Below are 18,395 nucleotides of genomic sequence, written 5' to 3'. Positions count from 1 at the left end.
AGGAAGGAAGGAAGGAAGGAAGAAAGACAGACTAGGTCAAGGATCAGGGAAGGCTTATTATAACTACCTGGGTGCTCCCATTGTCTAAATCAAAGTCTTTCATGTCAGAATGAAAATAACCCATTCTTAAATCTATCCAACTGCAACTGAAATGCTTCAGATTTTGTTCAGTCCTCTATACAAATTTTCAGTGTCTACTTATTAAATAATCACTTCAAATACTTAAATCACTGGAGGACAGGAGCAGGGAAAGTGATTCCTATGAAAGTCTTCCTTATTGTACTTTCATAGTTCCTATATTAAAATAAGCCCATTTCATGATTTACATGTACTTATTTTTATTCCTTGCTAAGTTTTTATGAAGTTGACCTTTCTTTACATTGAAAAAAAAAAGCAAAAAGTGATTAAGTCATTTTCCCAAGCGCATATATTTAGTGAATGACATAGCATAATTTATACTCACATTCTTTTGGCTATAAAACTTGTGTATTTTCTATTATTGTGTAGTTTCTGATTTCCTGAAAAAATCAGCCTTAGTTTTATAGAAAAATGATAATCATCTTTCCTGTGAATCACTTTTTACTAAGATGCCCCAGGCTTCCTAGATTATTTAATAAAAATTTCAAATCTCTCTGCAATAACTTTCAAAGATTGTGGTTCATATTTAAACTATTAGGTGTTTTACTGCTTTTGCCAAAATACTACTTCTATCTAACCTTAAGAACGTGTTTTAGTTCTACAATATCTACCTCCTTATACCTTAGTATAGCCCTCATCTCTACACTGCACTGAAAATGGGAGACATTTCTAACTTTTGAACATTTGCTTTTGAATAAAGAATTTGTGCATTCAAAATTTTTTATGAAAATATATGTTTTTGTTGTTTATCTACAGTTACAAGCTTTGGGAGAAAGTAGTAAGAGATACTAATTCCCTGTATCAGATTATAGAATTACTGAAAAAGCACCCAGTATCAGAATGTGTACTCTGTTAGAACTTAAAGAACATATTAAAGGAAGCTTTTTTGATAAATTAAAAAAGAGTAGTCTCAAAAATAGTGTTGAAATAGTCTCACTATCTGAGTATAATATAACTGTTTGAAGTGAATGTATTTAAGCTTTGAGTCTGTCTTTTATCTTCTGGAAATGTGTTTTGTCAGATGATTTACTAAAGATATAAACCATGTACAAAAAATGTTTTCCACATATGGAAAACAAAGAACATAGTCAACACATTTTATTAAGCACCAGCTAATACTGGAATGACAATGAAAGTCAGCTTGTAAGAATGATGAGATAATTATCCCAAGTCACTTAGAATTAATTGTGTCTTTCAGTATTTTGAGTAAGTGAATTGACCAGGTTCCCATGAGAATACTATCTCCACTCTAGAAAGCCCATATTTAAAATATATATATACATGTAGACAAATGTGTTACAAAAAGTGGATAGGGAAAGGAGAATAGAAAGAGGAACAATTTACGCTAGAGAAGAAAAAGTCTCTAGGCGCTCTTGTTTAGACTCTCCGCCGTGCATATTATGCCTCTCCTCATAGGCTCCTCCAGTTACTGACCACACAACTGAGCCTCTCTGGGCTGCTCTGAACTCTTATTTAAGCTGTCCAACTCACTGTTGTCTGTATAATGCATACAACCCTTCTACTTTACTGTTTTGAATGTCTAAAGCTTATTGTATTTACATTTATTTTATTGCTAAAATTAGATTTTGTGAAATACTTTGGGAAATATTACTGTTCACTAAGGGAGGGGATATGTGGTTTATGTATTGAATATCATAATATTATTACTGATCTTATAAAAATATATTCTATGTACTGAGATTAGTTTATTTCCATTGAAGAGAAGATAAAAAAAGGTCCATTTTGAAATATAATGTTAGCTGAAATGTGAAGAAAAAATAGATCTTAAATATGCAGACTGAAATTTATTAGAACTATATACAGTTGGCCCTCAGTATCTGCATCTGTGGATTCAACCAACCACAGATGAAAAATATTTGGAAAAAAATTAAAAATAACAGTACAACAATAAAAATAATACAAAGGTAAAAATATAGTATAAAAACTATTTACATAGTATTTACACTGTATTATGGTATTAGGTCTTTTAAGCAATTTAGAGATGACTTCAAGTATATGAAAGACTGTGGATAGGTTATATGGAAATATATATAAGATTCTTGAGCATCCATGGATTTTGGTATCTGCAAGGGGTTCTGGAACCAACCCCCTATGGATAACAAGAGACAACTAATATATACACACACACACACCCCCACCTCCAACCTCCACACATATACACCCACATATATATTAATATATACAGTTATGTATATATGCATATATATACATATGCATGCCCATTTTTGTTGCCTGCAAAATTTTTTAGAAATGATGTATCTCTAATATCAAATCTGTCTACTGTCACCTATTTTCTTATATCAAAAGTATCCATTGTACTTTCAGGAAAGAATAACTTGAAAGTTACATTTTATTAAAATGTCTTGTGAAAAAAGAAAGGAAGAGGCCGGGCGCGGTGGCTCAAGCCTGTAATCCCAGCACTTTGGGAGGCCGAGACGGGTGGATCACGAGGTCAGGAGATCGAGACCATCCTGGCTAACCCGGTGAAACCCCGTCTCTACTAAAAAATACACAAAAAATTAGCCGGGCGAGGTGGCGGGCGCCTGTAGTCCCAGCTACTTGGGAGGCTGAGGCAGGAGAATGGCGTAAACCCGGGAGGCGGAGCTTGCAGTGAGCTGAGATCCGGCCACTGCACTCCAGCCTGGGCGACAGAGTGAGACTCCGTCTCAAAAAAAAAAAGAAAGGAAGAATGGGAATTAGTAGTTACAGTGAGTTATAGTGAGTTAACAGGAAAAGCCTGTTAACATTTTCTTTTAAAAATGTGTCTCAGAAAGCTTTTTAACAAATAGCATTTACAACATGTTAAATGTAATAAGGCTCTTGGAAACTGATAGGAATAGGTAATAAAATATGGAACCTAGCAATTCCAAATTGTGTTTAGCAAAGCCAATTGCAGCGTTAACCAGATTATGTCATTAATTAGTAAGACACTGTTCTTAGTTCAGTTTTTCAGGCTGATGGCTTCGTTGTCATGACCTATAAAGTCAGGGTATATGGTCTTTAGTGCTTAAGCATAACAATTAATGGCTTTTAAGAAATATCAAATTTTTTTCTCCTCCCCCCCAAAAAAAGTTTGTATCACTTAAGAGTGACATTTATACTCATCAAATTTTTAGATCCTATAAATGCATAAGGAAAGTTAATCATCTTATTGAAAATAATTCTTGAGGCCCAATGAGTGCAATAGAATAGATCCCTATGTACACAAACACATACACTATTAGGATCCCTTGTGTCTGACAGGTCTAGGCCTACTGTGACTTTCCAAGGTGAGTAACATCTTTATATTTAAAAATGAGTTAGAAGAAAAAGAAGGTAAATGCATTTTAGTTATCTCATGCTCTATCAACTTTGCAAGCCTGAAAATGCATACTTTTCCCAAATGAAGTTTTTATGTAGTTCCATTTCAAATGGAAAGGTAGAGTGGACCACACCAGCCTGCAGTCTCATCTTGGCTTTTAAATTTTTTTTTCCTCTGTGCATCAACTTCAAATGATGTAGGTAGAGTGCTGCTGCTGTCTTTCAGGGTTGACATAAATAATACATTATGTTTGTGGCTCTCAAATTGATCTAATGAGATTTTGAGCTTGTAGGTTTTGTTTTCTATGCCATATTTGCATGCATCCTAATAGTATGAAGCTAACAAAGAAATTTGTTTTATGTGTATAAAGTAATTTTAAATGAAAATAAACCATGACCCTATGACCTTTGTAAATCATAGTGGAAAACACAGTGACAACTGTAATGAATATGCCTGTCTTCATTATAAACATGAGAAACAATGAAAAGAAATTCCAACATTCATCGGTGGATATTTTCATGAATATAAAGGTTAATAACCTAAGGATTTAAAAATTACTTGGCAAAACTTTAAAAAGTTCAGTGTGTGCATCCGTAATTTTCACAAAGGGTTGTTTGATATGCCTTTACTTTTTGAATTACTTTTCTGCCCTAGCTTTATCCATTTGGAAGTGGTTTCTGATATTTTGTCTGTTTACAGTTCTTGCTAACTTTTCTAGAGAGTCTTGAAATGCTACTAGACAAGTAGATTGAAGGCTCTTCCAACAACTGAAATTGAGATAGAAATTGCTCTCTAGCTACATTTTTTGGTTATAGCCTAAATTTCTTAACTTGAGTAGACATCCTTCTCATGTTTCAAATTTCGTTTATTTATATTTATAATACATAATTGATATTCTTTAAATCATTTCAGTATGATTGTGCTATTGTTGGAGCAGGGGGTCGGCAAACTTTTTTAGTTAAGAGTCTGATACTAAAGAATTTCAGGCATGAGAGTCATAATGGCTTCTGTCACATCCACTGAACTATGGTGTGGCTGTATTTCAATAAAAAGTAATTTACAACAGATGGCAGGTCAGATTTGGCTCAGGGGCTATTGTTTGTCAACCCCTGTGTGATAAGCAGAATAGTGACTCCTCCAAAAATGTCTACATCCTAATCCCCAGAACCTATGACTGTGTTGTGTTACAAGTCAGAAGGGATGTTTGTGTGAGTACATGTCAAAAGGCATATGTGTGTTACATGTCAAGAGGAACTTCTGTGTGGCTGCCCTTGTCTCTGCTATAGCCCTATATAATTATTATTAGGACATATTATTATATTCCTTTTGGATGTAAAAGAAAAAGACATAGGCTGTATGTTGTACCTATATAAAATCTAGTTATTTAATTTATTTATTTATTAAAGTTATTTGCCACATTAATATAAAATCTAGTTATTTAATTTATTTATTAAAGTTGTTTGCCACATTAATTAATATTAAATACTTGAACATTTTTAACTCTAGAAGACCCATTTGTTTGCTGAGAGGTACACCAGACTCTATGCAGCCATTACTGGAAATGATGTAATCACATGCAGGTAGGGCACTCTGAGACATATACGTGGAGGCAATGATTTTCTTTGAAGGATACACGTGTAAAAATGTCCTTATGATAGTTCTACTTTTTGCTGCTTCCCATATGACAAGTGGAAAGTATTCCTCTGGAAATAATGCAGGTTAGTGATATATCTCAGAAATTAGAGAAGCAAGCTGTTATCCTATCTATAAAAATAGTGTCATCTGGTTAATGTAGGCTACTAACTATATAGCAGAAGTGATATTAAATATGTGTCCTCTCTTGTATTCCAATCAAATAGCTGCCAACTTTCTGTGAATAGCTATGTAACATGGATGGGACTCGTTCAGATAAAAATAGTATTCTGCATTTCTCACTTCAGTGGCCTTCATGTAATTCTGCTTTAGCTAAAGCCATCTTTTTTTCATTCCATCTTAGTTTATCTGGTTTTCAATGTGATGAGAATCCTCATAAAATTCATCCAAATTATCTACATTTCCAACTTCCTAACAAGTAAGAGTATAGTATTGTATTCTCGATGTGTCTTTTTAGGCTTTATGTACACAACAGCTATCCCTTAAAAACTGAACATAAGACCCAGATTTAGCTCCTTCTAAGTATCATTTAAACTACTAAAATATGGAACAGTACTTATCATAACTTCGAGAAAATATTAGAGAAGAACACCCAGGAGATTACTTCCTGTTGAGTTTTATATTGTATTTTTTCACTGCTGCATCCCCTTGTGTGGTGTTTTACTCTTTAAGGCCCTGTAGAACTGTTCATATGTTAAAAGACATGACTCTGAAATAGGTCCCTCTCACTGATCAACTATTAGTGACCTGTGATAGATTTGACTGCGGAAAAATTTACATCTACTAATGTCTTGCTTCCCTTAGCAATTCCTGAGATTTTTTGAATGTGTCCTTCTAAAATATCATTAAAATTATGGGGAGGCCGAGGCGGATGGATCATGAAGTCAGGAGTTCAAGACCAGCCTGGCCAAGATGGTGAAACCCCATCTCTACTAAAAATACAAAAAAAAAAAAAAAAAAGAAAGAAAGAAAGAAAAAAAAATTAACCAGGCTCAGTGGCAGGCACCTGTAATCCCAGCTATTCAGAAGGCTGAAGCAGGAGAATGGCTTGAACTCGGAGGACAAGGTTGCAGTGAGCCAAGATCACTCCACTGCACTCCAGCCTGGGCTACAGAGTGAGACTCTCTCTCTCAAAATAAATAAATAAATAAATAAAAAATATGCACAAGATATGAATTAGTCTTTTGCAGATCCAGTTATGCAAACTGGAAATATTCTTGAGGAATCTCCAAAATCTATTTGGGTAGTTATATACAATAATAACAATTATCTTTAGTGGAGAAAGAAAGAGAGGATAAACTTAGCAAAATCCAGGTCATTTTAAAGTAATGTCTTGCCATCTAAGATTTAGGAAATTAAAGACAGACAATACAGTGTCAGCTGAAGAGTCTTTCTCCACTTCACTCAAGAGACCAATGTCCAACTCACTGAACAATGTGACAGAAAAAGTTATTCTGTAACATCTAACTCAGAGCACTGGAAACGTCAAATAGTTACGATGAAGTCACTGCCCTTCATCCTGCCTTTAGCTGCTTTGCCTATTTACTTGCTTTGCCTCCACAGAAAAGAGATTATTTTTGTTTCAAGGAGGCTGTGAAGGTACAAAAAAGTTCTAAAGTTTCAAGATTAGTAGTTTATTATGGCATATGACCACCAAGCATTCAAACATCTGAGTAAAAATAGAGTAACCACGTTATTTCTTTTTTTAAGCAATTGTATTTGTAATTTACAAATAATAATTGTATGGATCTGTGGGGTACAATGGGAGGTTTTGATATATGTTTACAATATAGGATGCTTAAATCAGGGTAATGAACAAATCCATCACCTCACAAGGTTTCAGTAGACGGGAGGAACACACTTTAATGATCTATTGCACAGAACGGTGACTATGATAAATAGTAATGCATTGTATTATTTCAAAATTACTGAGTAGGTTTAAATGTTTTCAGCATGTTATTTCTGCCATGTGTATCATGAGCAATGATTCTCTAAATTTGGTGTGACAAAAATTACGGAGAGGCAAGATTGTCATTATTAAAATGGAGATTTCTACATTTAGCCTCAACCTTAACATTCCTATTGCTAATGAATCCACATTTTTAGTATTCATCCCAGTTTATTCTGAAGTAGGTCCAGAGAAAACACTTTGAAAGCATCACTAAGATAGCAAGAGTGTGATTAAAGTAGCATATGCATTGAATGTATTCAAAGTTTAAAACACCAAGGAAAATTTATAGAAACTTGGTCATTTGTGTTGTGATATTATTATTATGTTTTCTGTAACCAACCTTGTTTCAGATCTCTTCTCAAAGATAATCTTACCGATGAAGCTTTCTTAATAAACAAAAGTACTATCCACTCTATTTTCCTAGTCGTACCTAGTCATACCTCTCTCTCTCTGCCCTTCACTATGGTGAAATACATGAGGCAGGGACTTAGTTTTGCTCATCCTTGTATCACAGTGCCTTGAATGGTTCTTGGAATGTAACAGGTGTTTAGTAAATGAATTCAGAATGGTTGCAGAATGGTTAGACTTGTTGTGATCATCTACCTGCTATCTCTTCTGACTTCTGCACTTTGTGAGGGTAATATAACATAGTTGAGTATTTCCTTAAAAAGACTTAGAAGAGAGTTTTGAAAGAATAAAATGAATTTCTGGAATCATTGAGAGTGAGGGCTAGAAAAGATGTCCACATCATCTATTTTATAAATAAGAAAAAAAAAAGTCATGCAGTCCAACAAAAGGGAGAACCACCCATTGAAATACATTGGCAAAGCTAGTGATATATTCTACTATTAAGTAAATATATTTATTTGGTTGATATTGGAACAGAGGAGAGAAGTAAAAGAAAATAGTGAAGACACTCGAGAGTGGTGTGTAGAACATCTACAGCAATTAGAAATTTGGGCAGTGGTGCATTTTTTAAATGCTTAAAAGTGAGTAAGTAGAAACATGTAGAATTCAGTTATGCTGTTTTGAATGGAACCAAGAGTGGCAGTTTTTGTTTGTTTGTTTTGCCAAAAATATGTTTGTCAAGAATAGCATTTCCTTTTCAAAAGTTTCCAAATATGTGCAGTATTACCATTTGGTAGATCAATAAATACTATTTATTGATAGTTTGGTAAATTAATCTTCTTTAACCCATCTGTCTTGTTTACCTGAGAATTTTTGTTTTCTTAGTTTACTGCATTTGTTAAATCTACTTCTACAGATTAATTCTTAGCTTCTCTCTTTTCCTCTCGCCCTGCCATTACATTTTTTTTTATATTGGGCTATTTCCCGTTATTGATTTTCTGTAAATTCCTCATAACAGATCTTGTAACAGAGTCCCTTTGAGGAAAGTAAATGAAAATTATAACAAATATTTTACAGGCACTTACTCAGCAAAACCTTGTAGCCAGCTTTCTTTTCTTTAATATTTAGAATCCATTCATCATTGGTTACTTTTTTTTCCATCTCACATTCTTATTGTTTAAGTGACTAGTGTTTTCAGGTACTAAGTTTTTTCTCATTTGTTTGTTCTGCTTATTTTTCTAAACTTCAAATGTTCCAACTATTGACCTTAGCTCACAGTCTCACATATTGGTGACCATACTAGAATAAATGTTTATGGTGTGTATCCCAGAATGTGTAGTGAAACCTAAGATTGAATGATGCATTTTGGAACCTATAATAATGCTCACATGTATGGTGTTTAAATTTCCATAAGCACAAAAAGAAAGAGAAGCATGCAGCAGGATCTAAGAAGTAAGAGGTGAAGAACATGGAGAATAAAACTGAATGTTGACAAAGTCATGGAAGAAGATTAGAAGAAGCATTTCTCATTTTGAAACCTTTTTTGAAGAATAAATCAGTTTCTTTAGGGTGATAAAAAGGAAAGAAGTATCCGAACAATTAAGTTTACATGTTGTTTCTTTTCTATTTTGTTGTTGTTGTTGTTGCTGTGGCCCTACTGTGAACAATCATTGTGAAATATTAAGCCTATAGTCAGTGTCTTATATTAGTTTGTATAAAGATTTATCCTACATTATACATCATTAAAATCAGCCAATTAGATTTAATGGATCTGTTATCGCAAGTTCCTCAAGCTGCACTTGGTTTCTGTATCCTTGAAATGCATACTCCCATACTCTTCACTGTGATGTTACAAGGATAATTTTTTTTTCTATAAGGTTATCTGAGCTCCTTTGAATAAAGCCCTAGGTAAATATAGCATAACTTTATGACAGCATTTTGGCTGTGCTGTGGATTTATCAGAAAGTCATAAGCTATATGAAAAATTCAGGTAAGACTAGACAGAATCTTATAAGATAGAGAAGACACCAATTTAATACACCATTCCCTTCCTTCCTTAGAACATCTATATCTATGCCTTCTGTAGGAACCAGATAATAACCCATTTCGTCTATGAAACTTGTGCTGACTAGCATAGGCCATGACGCTCCATTCCCTCATTTGTTCTTTACTCAGTAAACTATGGCTAGTGATATTTATGTAAACATTTTGCTTGGATTGCTATAGGAACATTCTATGTGTATGTTTCTCATCAACTTCTATAGGACTATGACCTTTTTTCAGGAAAGACAGTGTTATTATACTTTAGGAGCATAGTGTAGGGAGATATGAGCATTTTGAAATAAGATTCCACCCCATCAAAGGGCAGAAGCTGCAGGGAGGTAAGAAGTACCCAGCAGGAGAGGCCCCAAGAGGTGTGACTATCAATGGGGCTCAGCAACGGAGTCTCCTGAGAATCCACGCAAGTGCTGGCGATGTTGTAGGACTTTTTCCTTAGTTCAGCTAAGAGCCAGATTATTATTACATGGTCACAAGAGATTAGGCTTCCAGACACTTTGAAGGGTGAGAAAAAAATGGAATTTATTGGGAAAAGAGGGGATAAAAATGAAACAGGGACCCTCCGCAAAGCCAGAGTCCTGCTAGCTGGCTTCCTGCCTGGCTGACTGAATTCCAGTTTCCACCCCAGGAGAGGAGAGGCCAGGCTCCTCCCCTGCAAATGGTGTGAACCTCCCAAGGCTCACCCAACTGCACCTTCCTCACAGTGCTCAGGCCTTGGGGGTTCTGTCAGGGAGCCCTTCCCACCTGGCTGTCTCAGTGAGAAGAGTCAACATAAATCCTCAAATAGGGCCAGATTGCTCAGAACTGGCTTTGGACCTTAGCAGGCAGGTGGAAACCTTTTGCCTCCTTTACCTCCCCTCCCTCACCCCTCTATCACCCTGGCCACTGGCAGAGTCATGCCCCACCTCTGCCCAGGCCTGCATCTGGAGAAGGGAAGATGATCTGACATTCAATCAGGTTCTGTGTTTTGATTATTGTTTGTAACAGATCATTTTCAATTGCTGATGACATGATGATCATGATTTAATGTGACAACCAAAGCCTGTTATTTAAGAGTGACTCAAAATTTTGGAGGTTTTTTTTGTTTTTGTTTTTGTTTTTCAAATTATGACTAAATTTCCATCCAGAAGCAAGAAAAAGATCATTTTTTACTAAATAAATTTTAAAGGAAGAATGGGAAACAAAACCAAATGCATTTTCTGATTGCTTAAAAAAAATATCCAAGATACCTTGGATATGTGGTCTTTCAGGGAATTTTTAGAATAACTGGGATGCTGCAATATTATAGTCATGTACCAATTAAAATGAATAATATGTAAGGTTTGAGTTAATTTCATATGTTTTAGAATAGCGATCTTACTATTTATTTCTAGCAAAAATTTTGAATGGACCCATCAAACAGCATTGAGAAAGGCACACCTCCAAAAGAGCTTCTCTGGACTTTCAAAGATGTTTGTTTCCCAAATACACTCCAGTGATTAACTATTTGTAGACAACACTGAAGCCTGAGGGCTGGGTCATAGCTTACTGTCTATGAGGGACTGTTTCCACCTGTGGAAGGAAGGCAGTGGCCTGTTTCAGGACTGTATGTTTTTTGTTGTTGTTGTTTTTGAGACGCAGCCTCGCTCTGTCACCCAGGCTGGAGTGCAGTGACGTCATCTCAGCTCACTGCAAGAAGCTCCGCCTCCCGGGTTCACGCCATTCTCCTGCCTCAGCCTCCGGAGTAGCTGGGACTACAGGCGCCCGCCACCTCGCCCGGCTAGTTTTTTGTATTTTTTTAGTAGAGACGGGGTTTCACCGTGTTAACCAGGATGGTCTCCATCTCCTGACCTCTGATCCGCCCGCCGCGGTCTCCCATAGTGCTGGGATTACAGGCGTGAGCCACCGTGCCCGGCCTCAGGACTCTTTTAACTGCCTTGGTCTGTTAATTATTATTATCAATAACTAAGTTGGATGAAGACATAGATAATCATGTTTGGTTTTTTAATCCTGTAATGACACAAAGCTTAAAAGTAATACTGGATGTGTGGGATGCCAAAATCAGGATTTTAAAAGCTCAGCAGAGATTGCCATGTATGAGTAATACCTATCTAGCTCAGGAAGAGTCTACCCAAATATCTAATACAATCTTAGTTTGCATTATTAGGAAGACGACACCTGATTTGGAGAGGCAGTGGTAGTGCTTTGCTGTGCACAGGTCGGACACAAGTGAGTGATTTGCCTAAATACACTTTCAAAGTGTATGCTCCAGGAAATTAGTCATGTGGAGGATGAGAGGACTTCAAACCAGCAGTGTATGTTTAATGGATAAGAGAAGATTCTTCAGGCATGTGACAGAATCTGTAGATACATGTATCTAAATATATTAGAACTCTTCAAAACAGAAGTACATTGAATAATCCAGTGTGAAAAACCCATGGTGTTATCTTGAAGGTCACGGCAGGTACTCAATTCACAATTATTGAAATAAATTTAAAATCTAGCATTTTCACTTAAAATTTCATTAGACATTATCCTATACAAATATAATATGCTAATTAAGTTGATATTGCAAGTCAACAAACTCAAGAAATGGACACCTCTTGTCTCTAGGAAACATCAACTAGAGGCTGACGAGGAGGTAGTGGTGATGATTATACATGTGCATACTATAGGATATTTCACTGTGATTTCAATATTGTGAATACTATGATCGTAAAGAAAGTAATCTAGCAACTAATGTTTTAGAGACATAAGTATAAAATCAAAATCATCAAAATATAGACTTATGGTATATAAAAGCTTCACTTTTAATTCACTTTTAATTTCCAGGAAAACTAAATACAAGTTAGAGTGTTTGGAATAAAGATGTTGTTTTCATAGAACTTTATAAAATGGGTCACTAAATCTATGAGAAAGGAAATGCAAATTTTTTATAAATAATTGAAAATAAATCATTAAAGTATCCCTTACCACAAGATAAGAAATCTTCCATTCTGTTTCTATTTCACATAATCCTTCAATCTTTTTATAATATGTACTCAAGATACATGCATTCTTTCTTTGCTTTTTTTTAGGGTACTTTGAATCCCTATTGTGTGTTGTGGGATGACGCCAAAACGTAAGTGACAGATGTTTTCCTACATTACTTTGGCTAAATATTCAAAGTCCATTAAGTTATTTCAACTACCTGCTAGTTAACAGGAATATAAGTCAGTGGGATGTTACATTCAGAGAAATAAAAAACATTCTCTTTCTAAATCTTCAGTACAGCATGATGAATGTGTTTGTGTGTAATGATGCCATCAGATTGCATCTCAAGATAGGATTGCATTACCTAATGTGTGAGGCACATTGCAATGTGAATTCCTTGAGGAATTTTTAAAAGCTCTGATATTTTAGAATTTATAGAGGCTCAAATGCCATCTTTACATCTTGCCCTAGTAATTCAGCTTAGCATTGCAGAATAAAATAGCAAGCTCTATGGTCATTTAGCCAATGTATTACTCACATGACCTTGAATCTATTATCAGAGTAATGCAATATTTATATGGTCCTTCCAAATTGTTTTGTCATAAAAACATTGAGTGACATTTAATTTTTTATTTGTATATTTTTGAATTCAGGCAGAAAAAATAATTGCACTAAATAAGTGTAATTCTTCCATTTTTTTTGTTGTTGTTTGTAGAAGTAATCGCAATATAGCTCATCAAAATCACTTTTATTTTATTGATAATCCTATGAGATTTTGATGTCTCAAAGAGCAGAAAAATCTGTAGTTAAGTCTTAGTTAGACTCCTATACTTAAAATGCTTATGTAGGTTACGACTTTTATTTTTTGGTTTGGTTTGATTTTGCATGAGGGGAGATAAATATCAATCAATCCCAAGAGCTAATACCACTCTATATATGCTGTCAGATGAAGTACCATATTGTTGGACTCTATGTATTCTAAGAATGTTCCTGGTGTTCTTCACCCCTGATATGATCTACATCTGAGGTTTTGTGATGCTACTTGTTTCTCACCAGGGAGTCTAGAAGAGGAACATTCTTAGAATCTCTAGGAAAAGATTGAACTCTCAGACAATTTTCTCAGTGCTAGGATGCTGACATAGTTTAAGTTACAATTAATATTAAACACACTTTTGGCTATAGGTTCTGATACTCTGGGTATCCTCTACTTCTAGTCCAGCACAATAGTTAAGTACAGAGAATTCCAAATTGCCCTGGTGATAACATGAGCTGGATAGCCTTACTGATGTCATTATTATTTTTTTCTTTTTGGAACTTTACAGACAAATCCATGATAGTAAAATTTTTGCAAGCTTTCTCTCTCTACCATTAGCCAGAGAAGAATTTGGTGGTATAATCTAAGGTGTACTTAGTGTGTTATATAGCCAAGGGAAGAATAAAATGCTATAAAAATCTAGTTGAATATTTTCTGCCCAAGAAACATGTGCTATCTATTTTATTACTTAATTTATTTTTTATTATAATTTAAGTTCTAGGGTACATGTGCACAACGTGCAGGTTTGTTACACATGTATACATGTGCCACTCCTGATTTTAGTTTCCATGTCTCTGTGAATAAGAAGCAACTTTGATGTAGTTTTATTATTATTTTTTTACTGGGTAAAATCTGTTTCTTTGTTGATCTAAACAGGGGAAAGTGTTAGTTATTCCAAAAGTCCCTTAGGACTATTAAAGGGACACTACAAGAGATAGTCCCTTATTTTGTGCCTCCTGTTGGCTACTTTTCATAGACAGTATAAGGTGTTAAGTTGAATGTATAAAACGATTGGTTTCTGAGGTCAGCATTCACCTGAGGAATCAATCACACCTCCCTAACATCTACCAATAAGATGACTGTTAGCCATCACGAAGAATGTCTCAGCTTTACAAAATTCAACTTCTAAATTGTCCTTGAAGAAAACTACCCAGGGAGAGGAAATGTGTTTAGTTGTCTTTCAAAGAAGATAATCTCAAGGGATCGGTGTAGTTCATGTTTTCTTGATGTATCCCAAAAGTGATCAAAAACCTTCCCATTGTGACAGAACTCCTTTCCCATCACACTTTTCACTAGATTGTTTCATTATTAAAAGTGTTTTTCTGGGTGAGCTTTAAACAATGAAGGCTGAGACAACTTTGTTTCCTTTCTTCACATTTGTTCTTCTATTTTGACTATATTTATATATACACAATAATTTTATCGATGTAATGATATTGAATTTGAGTATAGGTCCTGTAAATATAGTTAATAGTGAAGAGATAGTGCTACTTCTTTTTTACAGAAAAGGGCTGACTTAAATATTTTCAAGATTGCAGTAATAAAGTTCAAAGTAGAAGTTGTGCTTTAATTTTGGTTTATCAAGTTTCTGTTATTTTTAATTTTAAAAATTGATTTTTCATTACAAAAGCAATGCACGAGTATTTTTTACTTGTAAAACTTTAAAGTGGAACTGTTAATGTAAAGAGCCCCACTGATCATCACCATCTTGGGCCTCCACATCCACCCAGATCTCTAAGATCATTCCTATTTACATTTTGTTGTTTCTAATTTCGTATCTCTATTTATACATTGACATATGTATTCATTCATAGACATTCACACTATTTTTAAATAAATGTTTTCATATTGTATGAACACTTGACAATCCCAATTCGAAATTCAACAAATATCTTGGAAAATTTATTTTACACTACCTATATTTCATTCCTTGTATCTGCTGCATTGTATAGGTATATCAGAGTTGATTTACTATTCTCTAAGTCGATGACTACTGGCATGATTTATCATTAATTTTAGTCTATAAACTGTGCTTCTGTGTATCTCGTTGTACATCTCTCCCTGAGGATATCTCTGCCCACCTAATCCAAAATGTTGCCCTGTCGTTCTCTTTATATCACCCCATTTTATACTTTCACAGCACGCATTCCTTTTTCTTATTTTTGTTTGGTTACCACCTGTCTTCCTCACTAGAAAATACGCACCATAAAAGAAATACTTTGTCTTTCTTATTCATCACTACACTGTTGGTACCTACTATACCTGCATGTAGAATACATTTGATAAATATTTGTTGGCTATTTTGATAAAAGAATGAATGTTTGCATGTTTCCTAAGTACATTTTCTATCTAAGAATTATTCCCATCTCTATTTGATTTTATCAGTTGATAAATATTTCTAGTAATTATTAGACCTAACATTGGAAGTTTGATGGAAGAATGTTTCAGCTTGTTACAGTAGTAAGATCCATTATAAACAATTAATTTTATTTCCAAGGGTAATCTATTACCCAGATTATCTCAGACAAAGGTGTTTTATTTTACTATCATTAGACAAAGCATCTTTAGACAATTTAGAAACATACCTTTGTTTTGTTTTGGCACACTAATTAACAAGATATTGAAAATGCTTCATTGTATGTGACACGTGAAATAAATTCAAAGTAATTTTCTCACTTCAGACATAGACTTATTTTAAATAAGAGAATATTTTTTATTCAATAGATGCAGAAAAGACCTTCGATAATTTCAACACCGCTTCATCCAAAAAACTCTCAATAAACTAAGTATTGATGGAACATATCTCAAAATAATAAGAGCTATTTATGGCAAACCTACAGCCAATATCATACTATATGGGCGAAAGCTAGAAGCATTGCCTTTGAAAACCGGCACATGACACGGATGCCCTCTCTCACCACTCCTATTCAACATAGTATTGGAAGTTCTGGAAAGGGCAATCAGGCAAGAGAAAGAAAGAAAGAGTATGTGACTAGGAAGAGAGCTAGTTAAATGTTCTTTTAAAGTGTCTTACAAAGTTATCATTTGAGTGATTGATAATTTGCACATTCTTTGAGCTACTCTAAATTTGGATTTTGAGTATTAGATCATGCGTGGTGACTACATTTCCTGGAAAACCTATACTCCCTCCCTTAAATTAGCCTGTGGTCTTTCACTATGGATCTTGTAACTATCCATCTAATACTGTCCAGGCTGTGAAGGACTACGTGTTTTCAGAATGTTTCATCAATCCATTTGTAATTTACTTACCTATCTTGTCGTTGAAAACAAAAGTTTCTAAGGACCAGACTTCCCCATTTTTTCTTCATTTCAAATTGATTTATTGGAGTTAGGAGTAGCAACAGTCACATCTTGATTGAGACTGCCACTGGCTTGTTTTCTCTCAAAGTTAAATAATTGAACAATTTCTCTCCTTTGCTTCCATTATCCTTATTTATTCGTAAGCAGAATATCTTTCTCTCCCTTCGTCGTTCATCCTGGGAGTCAAAATTTTGTTTACCTCACAGTATAAATCCTAGCAAACATAAAACTAACACTTCAACCTCATCTTCTTATTTCAGGGAAGTTGACATCATTTTCTTTGCTCTGTGGATGATTGATATATCTATACATTAGGAAGACACAATATTATATACCTTAAGAAAAATATGTTCCTCTTAGAAATTTTAAATACTTATACAAAGTGTTACTATTATTGGATAGCCAACCTTTCCCTGCAGGGAATAACCAAATGATAAAGCTCTTTTATATGGCTCTGTTCAAATTGGGATTGAGTTGGACCAAACTAAGATGAACAGAAAATAGTTTTCTTACAAGTATGATACAGGAGCAAAAAGAATAAGAAAGATCTCTTGTTGGAGACTTCATTTAAGCAATTAAGAAATAAACCAAGAATAGTAACCATGTAAAACAGCAATACCATGGTCTCATTGTTTGGAAAGAAATGTGGTAACATCCTCTACAGACTCATAATTACCTAACTGAAGCCTTTTTGTGAGCAGCAATGAAAAAAAAAAATTCTGTATATTAAAAATATTTAACAACGTATAGCCATCATTCCAGTAGAAAACTATTTCTAGAATTTCCTGGTGATTCAATTAACCATAGATAGGATTTGAAAACTATTTAACTTCAAGAAATTATGTTACCTTTGTAGCAAAGATTGGTCTGTTTACTACATGTTAACATGTAACTGATTACATTATTGCAGTTGATACTTTAGAAAGAAATCACAATTGTATGACAAATGTATGATGTTCAGTCTTCTAAATTAACATTGTTATGTGCAGCCTCTATGTCCAATATATGTTCTAGGTGCCAGCATGTTCCATTTTACTAGATAGTTCCTACGGTATTGTAGTTGCTCTTTTCTGTAGTTAGAGGGGTAAAACAAAATAACTAATTTTGGCTGACACTTGTAACCTTGCCTCAGTAGGTATATTCCCAGTCAGTATGTTGCAGAACTGCAGAAGGAGATAAGTTAAAATTTTGGAATTTTCATCTAAGATGTTAAAATGCCATAGAACTTTCCATTATCCATTCAGGTCCAATCATTAATTCTCTAATATTATAAAACTATGTTATGCTTTTTGTCCCTTGATTATATTTACACTGAAAAAAATGAAAATACTAGACCTTTACATTATGAAAATACTAGTCCTTATAAATTAAAGTAAAATTTACCTGATCTCCAAAAAAGAAAATTTATATTATAATCAAAGATAATAATGCCAAACTTTAAAGTGGTTCTTGGTTTTCAGATTTATTGTGGAAAAAAATGTTTGCTTCTATTTGCAAAGCAACCCTGCTCTTCTAAAAATATTACAAAAAGAAATAGAAAAAATTTAATTTTCTAAAAAAAAATAGAAATACAATTAATGATTTATTGGAGTGAAACTAAATGAAGCTTTTACTTTTTGCTTTTCTGTTTACACTATACACTACTTTTTGAAGCTTTTTCATATTCCCAATTATGTGTTTTCTCATAAAGCCATTATAATTCAGCTTTCTTCAGGTAAATTTTTCTTTTTAATTTCTTAAAATTTAAAATATTTTCTTAGAATGTTTTAAGTTACATCATAGATTTAATGGTTTTAAATCTTAAATGCTTAGTTTCTTAAAGGTGTATTATTAAATTT

The 18,395-nt window shown here is 34.1% G+C and overlaps 1 protein-coding gene across 2 annotated transcripts in view; it reads left to right on the top strand.

The window, feature by feature from the left end:
- The window catches only part of ADGRB3 (adhesion G protein-coupled receptor B3), a 748,566-nt gene that overhangs the window by 411,177 nt on the left and 318,994 nt on the right, over positions 1-18,395 (top strand). For both annotated transcript variants that reach the window (XM_011963584.1, XM_011963583.1), the window contains one exon: positions 12,527-12,570. In XM_011963584.1, the coding sequence (XP_011818974.1) occupies positions 12,527-12,570 (44 nt within the window). The remainder of the gene's footprint in view (positions 1-12,526; positions 12,571-18,395) is intronic.

The sequence above is a fragment of the Colobus angolensis genome, unplaced genomic scaffold (genome assembly GCF_000951035.1).
Source record: "Colobus angolensis palliatus isolate OR3802 unplaced genomic scaffold, Cang.pa_1.0 Scaffold613, whole genome shotgun sequence".
In the NCBI taxonomy this organism is placed as follows: Eukaryota; Metazoa; Chordata; class Mammalia; order Primates; family Cercopithecidae; genus Colobus; species Colobus angolensis.
The sequence above is the reverse complement of the archived record's forward strand: the minus strand, read 5'-3'. Positions and strand labels throughout refer to the sequence as shown.